The sequence below is a fragment of the Gekko japonicus genome, unplaced genomic scaffold (genome assembly GCF_001447785.1).
Source record: "Gekko japonicus isolate JY-2015 unplaced genomic scaffold, Gekko_japonicus_V1.1 scaffold34, whole genome shotgun sequence".
NCBI lineage: Eukaryota > Metazoa > Chordata > Lepidosauria > Squamata > Gekkonidae > Gekko > Gekko japonicus.
In genome coordinates this window covers 2,515,666-2,527,649 of record NW_015173673.1, presented here as the reverse complement: position 1 = coordinate 2,527,649, position 11,984 = coordinate 2,515,666, and the positions used below count along the sequence as shown (strand labels likewise).

General features: G+C 42.2%; 1 protein-coding gene across 1 annotated transcript in view; it reads right to left on the bottom strand.

The window, feature by feature from the left end:
- CACNA1C (calcium channel, voltage-dependent, L type, alpha 1C subunit) overlaps positions 1 to 11,984 on the bottom strand; it is a 629,866-nt gene that overhangs the window by 96,109 nt on the left and 521,773 nt on the right. Inside the window, 1 exon segment of the mRNA XM_015422869.1 lies at positions 7,322 to 7,405. Within this exon segment, the coding sequence (XP_015278355.1) occupies positions 7,322 to 7,405 (84 nt within the window).

Below are 11,984 nucleotides of genomic sequence, written 5' to 3'. Positions count from 1 at the left end.
AAGAGGAAACAGTGGTGGAGAGAACAATGGGATGACCCTTGGAACTTCTTGCGGATCTCCTGCTAGTTAGTATATCTAACTCAACATCGCCCCATTTGTGGATATTTAAATCTAGAGATTGGGGCCATGAACAGACAAGATATCTTTCTACAGACCTAAGCACAGTCCCAGGTTTGGGAAAAAACCTGAAATTTTAAAAGGTTTAAAAAAAAAAAACCCAAATGATAAAAGGAGTGCCTGTAGCTTTTAGAAACAGATTCCCTCAGTGGCTGTTGCTAGGCAACCACAGCAGTATTGCCAGCCTTCAAGCTTTAGTTTCTGTTAGTAAAAGATGGGGGAAGCAGGGCCCTTTCCAGGGATGTTTTGGCTTTTAAGGGAAGAATCATAGGGGCCAGGCCCGGCAACAACTGCTAGGGACCTGCTACCACATGACTTATATGACTCACCCAGGGCTGGCTGCTGGCTACTGTTCAACAACAAGCTCCCCCACAAAAGCCAATGTGGTGGAGTGGTTAGAGTTCTAAGCTAGCATCTGGGAGATCCATGTTCAAATCTCTACTCTGCTGTGGAAGCTCACTGGGTGACTTTGGGCCAGTCCCACACTCTCAATGTAAAATATCTCACAGGGTTGTTGTGAGGATAAAATGGAAGAATGGGAAAGGATGCATCCTGTTTTAGATCTCCATTGTGGACAAAGCCAGGATATAAATGAAGTAAATAAATAATAAATATCGTTGACGATCTGGGAGGCAGGTAAAGGGTAGACTGGTTGGTAGGTAGGAGAGAAGTAGGCAGGGAATAGCGAGGATATATGGGGGCTGCCAGGAGGAGGAAAGAGGAAATAGTGTGGAGAGGAAGACACAGGGGAAAGTGAGGTGCCTCCAGCAAGTCCTTGCATATTCCCCTTTTCTAAATGTCCAGGCCAATGGCAGGCACCATGCAACTGGGCCTGACCAAGCAGTAAAAACCATACTCTATATGGGGCTGCCTTTGTCACAAATTCGGAAGCTACAGCTAGGGCAGAATGCTGTGGCCAGGCTCCTGATGGGCCTTCCCAGATGGGAGCATATCCAGCCTGTGCTGAAGACATTGCACTGGCTGCCAATAGTATACCGAATTCGCTTCAAGGTGCTGGTACTTACCTTTAAATCCCTATATGGCCAGGGTCGGACATACCTGAGGGACCGCCTTTCCCCATATATACCCCAGAGAGCACTATGGTCAGGGTCTCAAAATCGACGGACCGTCCCAGGTCCCAAGGATGCCAGGCTCGTGGAATGAGCTCCCAGAAGAGATCAGGGCCCTGCGGGATCTTTTACAGTTCCACAGGGCCTGCAAGGTGGAGCTCTTCCACCAGGCTTTCAACTAAGGAGCTGCCTTCACTACTACCACCAACAATCGTAGCTATAGATCCTGGCCCTTAATTTTGACATCTGGCTTGTGCCACTGTGTGACTGTGGCCCCGTTCACACGAGGGGATTTGGCCCAGTAGCGGGACAGTTCGGGGGCGGATCAAACCAGCGCGATCACACCACAACATCTGGGAAGCATGGTGCTTCCGCCCCCGAACTGGCCCATTCCCTCGATGATGCGGCTCAAGGAGGAACCACCTACCGAGGTGGTTCATCTCCCTGCCGCGCCGCAAACCGGGTGTATGATCGCCGGCGCAAGGATGCGCCGGCGCGTCCCCGGCTCCGAGCCGAACTGCGCATGCTCGGACATGCGCGGTTCGGCTGGCTCGGCGTCCGACCTGAGTTTTCTCCCCGGCGTCTGATCGTGCCGGGGAGAAAAGGCGGCGCGGCCGGGGGATCCGTGGGATCCCGCTGCGCCGTGTCAATGTTGGCGCGGCTTTTAAATGCCACACATCGTGCCGCTTTTTCCCCTGCCATGTGGCAGGGGCCTTAGGAAGATCACTGAGCTGAAAACCTGTTTGTCTGTATGCACTCTTCAGTACGTCCTCTTAAGTAATTAATGAAATATTGCCAGCACTTTATGATTTTATTATCTTATTTGTAATTGAATTGTTTAAATTATTTTATGTGGATTTTAATGGTTTCTATGTACCAACCAATGTAAGCCGCCCTGAGCTTGCTTGCGGGGAGGGCGGGGTACAAATTAAATAAATAAAATAAAGGATTTTCTCAGGGAAGGAGAAAAGTGTGGGGACGGGATAAGGGGGAAAGTAAGGTGCCCCTGTAAGTCCTTGTAGGTTTCCCACTGTGCACCTGAACCTGGCACAGCCAGAACTGCACAACTGGGCCAGAGTTTTACTGAGGAGAGGTTGCCATGGGGAAGGAAAGCTGAAGACAGGGTGCAGATAGAGGTGCTTGGCTGGTGGATGGAAAGGAGAGAAAGAAGCAGAAAAAGTATGCTTTGTAATCTGCATTTTTGGTAGGACTGCAACAGTCTTTATATTTCTCAAATTGAGACTCAGAGTTTGTTCCAGACTAAATTTTCCAATGGCAGAATGGGACTTCCTTGTCTCCTCCCTCCTACTGCAGCCCACTGAGCTCCATTAAATGCTTCTCCTGGGGGATAGGGGACCCTGAGGAATGCCATGGGGGAGGGGTTGCAGCAGGAAAGAAGAATGAGCAGAAATCCCCAGTTAGTCTGAATCTAGCCATTAGTGTTTAAGAAAACTGAAGATGCTAGTTATTTCAAAAGAAACAGCATTGTGGCTGGCGCTTGTTTACTGATTATTTGTTTACTGATATACCAAAATATCAATCAGAGGCACAGCTTTCAGTCAGCATTGGAAAGTGACTGGGAGCCAGATAGAGGGAGTTGAACATAGTCTGGAATGATGAGGCAGGTGGGTGGTTCACCTTTAGGGTTGCCAGACTCCCAGTTGGGGCAGGGGCTCCCCTGATTTCCAGCCTGCCGCCGGTTAGCTGGCCATTGGGGAAGCCCCACCCCCAAACAGACATGTCACTGTGTGACATCCCTGTCATGATGACATCACCTGGAAGTGATGTCATCATGTTGCCGATGTCGGGGGTGTGTGATGCTCTAGTTTTTGGGCAAACTGTTCACCTTCGATGTCGGCAATGTGATGAAGGGCCCAGGACTCCCCTGCTCGGCAAAAGGTAGGACCTGGCCACCCTACTCACCTTGCTTTGTTTTTACATTTAGCTATATATTCCGTGAACAGATGTAATAGCATAACACATGTGATGCAAGTATGTATTGTTGTGGGACAGGTTTTCATGTGAAGAAGTAATGAATTATACTGCTGATCCCAAGGTGAGAGAGACTATCTGAACTTCACAAGGAATCAAAGTCTTTTAGAATTACGTCTCCATTCATGAAACATGTTGGATCTTCCTTTAGCTGTGCCAAGGCTTGCTCTTCCTAGATTATCGCCTTATCAGCCAAGTTCCCCTGGCTTCAGAATGTATGGCTTCCATTGTAAGTACTTATGTTCCAGAATTACTGTATAATTTGTAGTCCCTCCTACCTTCTAAGTAATGTTTTGGTCCTCCTAATTGAAAATAATTCCAGCTCATGACATATAAAGACAGGCAGACACAAGTAAACACACAAACACACACACTATAAGCTACTAAAATAAATACCTTTGTGTTACCTATACTTGCCTTATATTGCTTTGGCAACTAAGGGCTTCCCAGGCAAATTATATCTCCATGGCAAAGTCCCAAATGGACTTTACAGAGTGTTCCTGTTCAAAGCATCCATCACCTTTCATGACATAATAACTCATGCCAAGAGGGGTTCACTTTCATTATGGAACAAACCTGAGTGCTCTCAGTTCCTCCCAAAGCAGCAGCTTCTGGGTTTCTACTGTAACTTAAACAGGCCTATCTGCTACTGATCAGGATGCTAGTGCATGATTCTTGGTGTTGGTATCCAGTTAAAATCTACCTTGTGTAGAGCTTGTGGGGACTTTTCATCCTCCCTCACCTCCCATCCCCTCCGGGTTAGTTGATGCAAAACAAGTCAGCACACAGGCATACAAGGCAGATTTGATCAGACCTTCAAATGGTGAGCAAAGCAACAAAGCGCCCATAATGGGAAGGGCAAAAGGGAGATGCATCTGATCAACAAACTGTTTTCTTTTATCTGGGAAGATGGACATTTTCCAGTCTGTGGCTACTAATGCCTATCTATTGGGGTGATGGTTTGCATTATCAAATGCCGCAAGCAGCAGGAGTATTTTGATGAGACAAATCAACATACAGTACCATCCATTCTCTTATTCAACAGGGTTATGAGTGCAAGAGGATTTCAAACAATTCAGAACAAACTCCATCCTTAACTGATTTTCAATTATCAGTGCATCAGATATTGTGCAAAAAAAATCAAAAAGAAAAAAATCAAAACCAATTAATTTCTTAGTAACAAATGTTAGGAATTAATAGCAAAGTTTAAAAAGAGAAGATTTAAACATGCCAGATAATAAAAAGACATGTGCAGAATTCTGTAGGGACTGTATAGTAGGAGGCTAATCTTTAGAGGGGATTCAGAGAACCATCATTAATGACATTTGTAAAATTTGTGAGATATTCGATGCAGGAAAGAAGAGCCCCAGCTAACTTTTTGGATCAAGCTCAATACCAATTGAAAACTCCCATATTTCCCATATTTAACAACATTCAATTAATTCTTGGAATCAGTTTCATTAGGACAGACTATTTGATATTGCTATTTTCTTAGATTCTATTTAGTTGTAAATGTGCTAAACAAAGATAGAGTAAAATCTCACTTTTAACTATATATGCCACCTTGCACATGAGAATAAGTGACTAAAAAGGGCTAAGGAGTCATTAGTTTTGTGAACACAGACTACAACTTCCCTGCTTTCCTAATAAATCATGGGGCTGACCTACAGGAAGTGCGATATGTATTTGACAAATCTCATATACTGAATATTATTTACTCAATTAGATTTATCCAAGCATATCATCCCCATAGTTTACAAGTTACTATTTATGAGCGTTCTTTTATTTTAGAGAATGCTCCCAGTGCTGTTGCTTTTTTTGTAAACTGTCAAAGACTCGAAATACTAAGGTGATCTATAGAAAATTCTAAAGACCTTTTTCTGACCAATCAAAATACAACAAAACAGTGACTTTTTGAGTTTCCTAGTCCATTGGATTTCAGAAACTCAAAGTAAGAGCGGGAGCTGGTTATGTTGGCCTGCCCTAGGATGCTGATGAATTCAGTGGGTTTCTGGTGTTTCCTGGGAACTTTCTGGTGAGCAAAATTCTGTTATAGTCCTGCATGACATGTGGAATGCAGAGTTGACCCATCTATGGAGACAAGTGTTCTGGACCACACTTTTGCCAAACTCAGATTGTCCCTCATTTGCCAGGGAGCTTGGGCAATGAGGTGGTTGGGCAAACAATTGGGGCGAAACTCAAAGCGACTGCAACCAAGAAAAGATGAGACCATAGTATTATTTTAGATACTAGGCCAAAATATTTCTTTTTTATAAGTCTTTTAATTTTTGTTTAATTTAATTTTAATCTGCTTCTAGTTTTAAGGTTATTATGACAATTATTTTGGCCACTAAATGTTTTATACTGTGGGCTTTTATGTACTTTATGCTTCTGGTTTCATTGGCTGGATTTTAATGGTTGCTAATTGTAGTTTTATGCTTTGAAGGATTTACTGTATTTTGTGAGCTGACTCAAGCATGTCTCTGAAGAGACAGTATATAAATGTTTTAAATAAATAAATGAACAAGTAAAATATTTTAATATTAAATATTTTAATAATAAGGAATTACATGGCTGTTTTTGGATTTTTTTCTATGTCAACATGGCCACCTATAAGCTCTGACAGTTTACTGTGAAAGGAGTAGAACTGGGCTTTAAAAAGACCAGTTGGAGAGATGTAGAACCAATGGCTGACATTGTCACCTTTCACTGGTACATAGATGCCTCTTACAAAGAGGAGGGGGAATGTCCCATCAGTCCCCCCTCCCCTGCTGTCCCTTACAATTCCTCAGCAGGGTGAAAGAGGACTATAGCAATCAAGTGTCGGATGGTGTTCATGCAGGAGGTGAATTGGATATTAGGCCCATATGCATTTTGGATAGAGGTTCCCCCCTCCCCCGTACAGGTTTTTTTTATCACACACAGTGAGAGGAAGATTAATGGAAGGATAAATGGATCTCAGTCCATATGATACATTAAAAGCAGGGAACATAGGTAGTTTTTTGAGATTCTGGGTGTTTGTGTTTGGGGGAAAACTTGGGACTATGAAGGCCTGGCAGAGAACATTCCACACATGGTTCCCACTACTCCTCCTCGAAAGAGTTGCCCTATAGATCTCTGTGAAGTGGCAAGTCTGGCAAAACTTTAAGGAATCAGTCCTCAACTTGGACTATTTTTGCAGCCTTCTAGGATGCAGACCTGCTTTTTGTGTGCTCACTCCACATAGTTCTCATTGACTTTCCTACTATACAGTTTTTACTCATGCCAGGCTGGTTATGGGGGAAAGAAAATGATGCAACAATCAGAAAATCCTCAAAGTTGTTCCAAAGGTTAAAGAAACAAGCAAAAACAAAACAAAAATATTCAGAACAACTGAAGAAAGCAATCCTTAAAAAAAACTTTAAATAAAAAGGGAGGGAGAAGAAGGGAAGAGAATAAAAAAGAAGAGATTAAAAGAACCGGAAGAGACAAATGAATGTTAAGAGCAGGCACATTCATGGACAGACGCCAGCTACTTACGTTCACCTCGGTGATTGCTATATCAACAATGCTACCCACAACAATCAAGGCGTCAAATGTATTCCATGCATCACAGAAATAGTGCTGCATGTGGCAGAGAAGCCGAGGGAAAGGAGAAAGAAAGAAACAAAGGAGAGGAGAGAGAGAGAAGAAAAAAAAGGAGAGATATAAAAATAAAGAAAAACAAAAATAAAAAAGTGTGAAAGAGGGAGAGAAGAGAAAAAAAATAAGAAAAGAAAGAGGTTACGTGGGCATATTAAAGAGATTCTTACCACTCTACAGTACTGGCTGCTCAAACCTCTGTAACGTGATGGAGGGTATCAACAAAAGCCTGGTTAGTTAAGAAAGTTACACTCAAACATGTCTATTTTTTGTCTTTTGACAGGAAAAAAGCACATGTCACCCTAACTGAACTTTCACCAGTCACAGCTGTGACGAGTGAAAAAGAAGGAGGCATTATAACCCCCCTCTTTTTTCCCCCTGGGAGAAGGACGACGGCAAGTTCAATAAAAGCATGACTAGAGGGAAGAAAACATAAACCAGAACAAAAAAGGAGGAAACAGGAGGAGGAAGAGTAGAAGGAAGATTTGGTGGCATCCTAGGGAGGGTAGAGTAATACTCACATTAGTTTCACTGAGAATGACGTCTATAATGCTGCCAATTACGATGAGGAAGTCAAAAACATTCCAAGGATCACTAAAGTAACCCTACATAAGGAAAGGGCAGGCAGGATGGGGATTAAAAAGGTATGTTAGACAGACAAAAACAGTTCAAACTGGCATTAGAATTACTGCCCTGGTACCACCAAATGGCTTCAGAGTAATAGATAGCTAAGGGCTGGACTTTGCCCCACAAGTTGGCATCACTCAAACATGCAATCCCATTGAAATCAAGGGGATCAGACGTTTATATAAGTGTAAGAACTATCTGTGTGAGTGCCAATTGCAGGATGCAATGGTCCTTAAGTTCTGTTCCCCTGCTCAGCCATTTTTCTTCTGTCAGGGAGTATTATATATTTAGTTTGTCTGCATAGCCATTAGGCCTGTACTTGTAGTTCAACTGTGGTAGAACTAAAAGTGCAGCTTTAGTTTCACAGCATGAGAACAGAGAGACAAGCCATAGTTTTGGGGGGGTTTAGACCGGGGCAGTATTCTGATGAGACTCAAGGTTGATTTGCACTGAGCCGTTGTGGCATGGGAGATGCTTAACTACATATTGTAGCTACCTTCAGTTTAAGTATAGATGTGGATGTTTTATTTTATTTCATAGATTTCTTTTGCGTCATAAGTGCTCTATTCTTCCTGTACCAGACTACATTGAACTGCAATGTGATATGCAAATCCCCATGGAGCTCTGTTTACACACAGCACAAAGAGGATATTTTTTATGATCACTGCAGGCATAGGAATGTTGTAGGCTGACAAATGGGCAGCTCAGGGGCTCACTGGCTGGGCATCACACACAGAAGATAGACATGCTCCCTACGTTTTATATACACAGCTCTAAAACGTTCCATGCAGTGGATGGAAGCTGGGTTGTAGAGTTCCCTATTTTGAGATTGGGGAAGGGCAGCAGAAGCCAGGGTCATTTGAGAGCTGATGCTCAGAATCCGTTAAAATGGAACAGTATTATATTATGGGTGACACCAATAAGCTCACACTAGCTTGTACAAGAGGAAGGTCAGTACTGAGCAAAAAAAGAGCCTACATAATTATGTAAAAGGGGGTCATCCTTGCCAACAGCTGATAAGCTAGCTTTCAGAAAGGCTGTTCCCCAACCAATTTTTAACATTTCCAATTAAATGGATAATCAGAGTTGCCATGTTTCAACCAGCTACTTCATGTTACATAATGAATGTGAATTTCAACTACTCATTAATAGACTGATCTCTATTGTTGATACAAATCAAAAATAAGATTGTTTTGCCTTCTGTTTGACAAAAAATTGGATATTGTTAGTTGCTGTAGATTTTCCAGGTTGTGTGGCTGTGGTCTTGGCATTGTGGAACCTGACGTTTTGCCAGTAACTGTGACTTGCATCCCCAGAGGTATATGAGGTATAACACAGAAAGATGGAGTACTCTCTGTGTCAAGGGACTCCTTGACACAGAGAATACTCCATCTTTCTGTGTTATACCTCTGAGGATGCCTGTCACAGTTACCGGCAAAACGTCAGGTTCTACAATGCCAAGACCACGGCCACACAACCCGGAAAATCTACAGCAACTAATGAACTCCGGCTGTGAAAGCCTTCGACAACAAATTGGATATTGATTGTAAATTATTTTCAAGACAATAATGCATGGCTTGCGAAAGTTCCTTTCTCCACATCCTGCTCTAAAATTATCCTCACTTTTTCTGTAATCTTAAGAAACAGCACACACCCATATCTTTGGGTGTTTACATAAGTTTGGGCCCATCTGACTTCCACGTTTCTCCAGCTGTGGACTGTTTTCAGAGAGACTGAACCCAAGTGGCACAGTGGTTGCTATTCTTAGCACTGGGAAGATCAGGTCATGGGTAAAGTATAAGTTTGAGTTCCCAGGAAACTTTACAGGAAGAAAGAAGTAGGGAGGGGAAGAGCAGTAGATTCCATCACTGGCAATAGAAAGACATGGTTTAAGAATCAGAAAGAGAAATGGCCATATAACCCATAACTGGGCCAGATACTAACTGAGAGTTCCCTTCTGAACTTTACAGTGCAGTCCAGATATAGCTCTCAGAACTTAAAAATGTCATCTAACTTATATTTCACAATGTTTGGGGCAGAAAAAGAAAGAGTGTGGAGTTAGAAAGAAATAAGATGGATTTCTGAAATACACAAAGGATGTTTCCATGCACAACATGGAACATAGGCTTACTGTAAAAGTGGACACTTATAACAAGGAGGGCAGACTTTCATTTATTATCCCACTGATAGAGAGCTTGGTGCATTGGGAAAGGAAGAAAGAGTGCAGGAAATCAAAACTGGGGGACATCAGCCCACGCCATCCCTACAAAATTCACAGTAAAACATATAAATGAATGTCACGATGATCTCCAGCATCTTTAGGAATCAGGTGGACCTGGAATAAATCTGTAATTAGAGACGTACAGCATTGGTGAAGGAGAAAAATGCAGATTAAAAAGAAAAAGCACAGATTTCTTGAGTAATAATACAGCATGTACATAGGTTGCATACAAACTGGCAAGAATATGTTCATAACAAGTAACTGGACATCTTTATTCATAGAACCTTTATGTTTCAGTGACGTTAGGGAAGCTGTTCCCATTACCAGTCGGCTAACTCATGGAACATGCCTGCCTGAACACTTCAGTCTTAATGGCAACTACCCAAAGTTTCTAAGGTTGTGTACTAACTATTAACTTTCTATGGCTACTTTCTGTAGCGCTTCAAGCTGTATCTTGGAAATCACAAAACTAGCCACCAAAACATGACAAGTATTGTCAAAATGGTCAGTTTTAGTACGACTATCAGTGCAACCGTAAGCAAAGTTGCACCCTTCTAGACCCATTGACTTCAACGGACTTGGGCCCAAACCAGATGTTACAGGAGCTAGGGGTTTGACCCATGGCTGCCAATGCTATTTAGAGAAGAATTTAGCTAATTAGAAATGCCACAAGGGCTCAGGGCATTTTTAAATGGCCAAAATCCTCTCTAAAATTGCATCAACTAGTTTGGATCTTAGAAGAGTGTAATTCTTTTTTTCATATTTTTGTATTTTGTGTCTGGAAGTCATGGTGACCTCTGGCAACTCCTACTGGGGCATGGAGGACATTCAGAGAAGTGGATTGATAGGCTCCCTGTGCCTCCCAACCCTGGTATTCTTTGGAGGCCTCCCATCCAAATACTTGCCAGGATCGGCCCTACTTAGCTTCTGAGATCTGACGAGATTGGGCTTGCCTGAGCTATCTAGGTCAGGGCGAAGAATATAACTCTTCTTAGGATTGCACGTAATGGGAAATTCCTGAATATTATTTTGACATCACACACACATTACTGTACCTCAGAACAATTTTGAAGGTGTTTTTAAATTTACATGAAAAGACAGTTGTATGTTTACTCATGTAACCCATTAAACTGGAAAAAACCCTCAAAAGTTTTTATTGGGAGAGAAATTTAACAGAGTAGATCTCGTGCTGAGATGCATTTGCCAGATTTCCTTTTCATTACTAGGATTCCCAGTCTAGCCCATTAGTTGGGGGCCAAATTTTATACTCAAGGGAGCGCTAAAGTAAATGTACCCATTCTAGCCTGAGTTTATAATAATGAATTCACTAGGGCCGCAATTGTGTTCCATTTGAATCAGTGGTCATTTGGCCAGGGATTGCTACTGGAATAAGATTGTACCCAAAGAGATGGACTATGAGAAATGTAGATACTCAGTTGAGGTGGTGTTTGAGAACAAAACATAATTTACATAGCAAGAGCTACATATTCTGCCATATCAGGATCTCATTTTTATACCCAGATAGTTCAAGTGGCTTCCTGAACGTTCATGGAGGTAATCTATGCTAGCACTGCAGTTACCAAATAGTTCCATGTTTCTTGAACTGTCTGTTTTACAATTTAGAGGGTCTGCACTCTTTGCCTCAAACAACTAATGCATAGCCTGTTCCCTTTATTTTTATTATTACCTCTATATCTGCCTTTCTTCTATCATGGAACTTAAGGCAATAGGCACAGAGCTCCCAGAAGGCCTCCCATCCAGGCACTGACCAATTCCAGACCTGGTTCAGGCTATACCTTGGTTTCCCTTGAAGGCAACACCATGACCAATCTACAAGTCACATTTTTCCTATTCACCTGATTGTAAATAGGAAACTCTCCTCAACCATCCACCCGACATTTCAAGTAAAATTAAATATAACTTCAGAATTTTAAAACACCCCCCCCAACTTTGCCATCGATACCTCTTTAAAATAAAACAGGCATTTGAAATGATAGTAATTCAGTATTCAGTACAAGCTTTACCTGTATGAAAATCCTTCCTTAAAAAGCCAAACTTTTTTGGTATAATGTTTTTGTTTTGGTTTAGAGAAGGCAAAATGCTGCCAACAGTCATTGACATAGAAAAGGAACTAGACTCCTGTATGGAAATTGCTTGCTAGACCCACAGTGAGCTCTTTTAAACCACACTAGTTGTTGCACGCATGGCTCATGCAGGGAAGAGCTCTTTGAGGAAGGAGTTTTCAGTCTGAAAAAGAGAATGTACTTTCCCACCAGAGAGGGTCTAGCAGAGAGCTGAATTGATGGCACCGTTTATTTTTGCAACCAAAAAGTTTA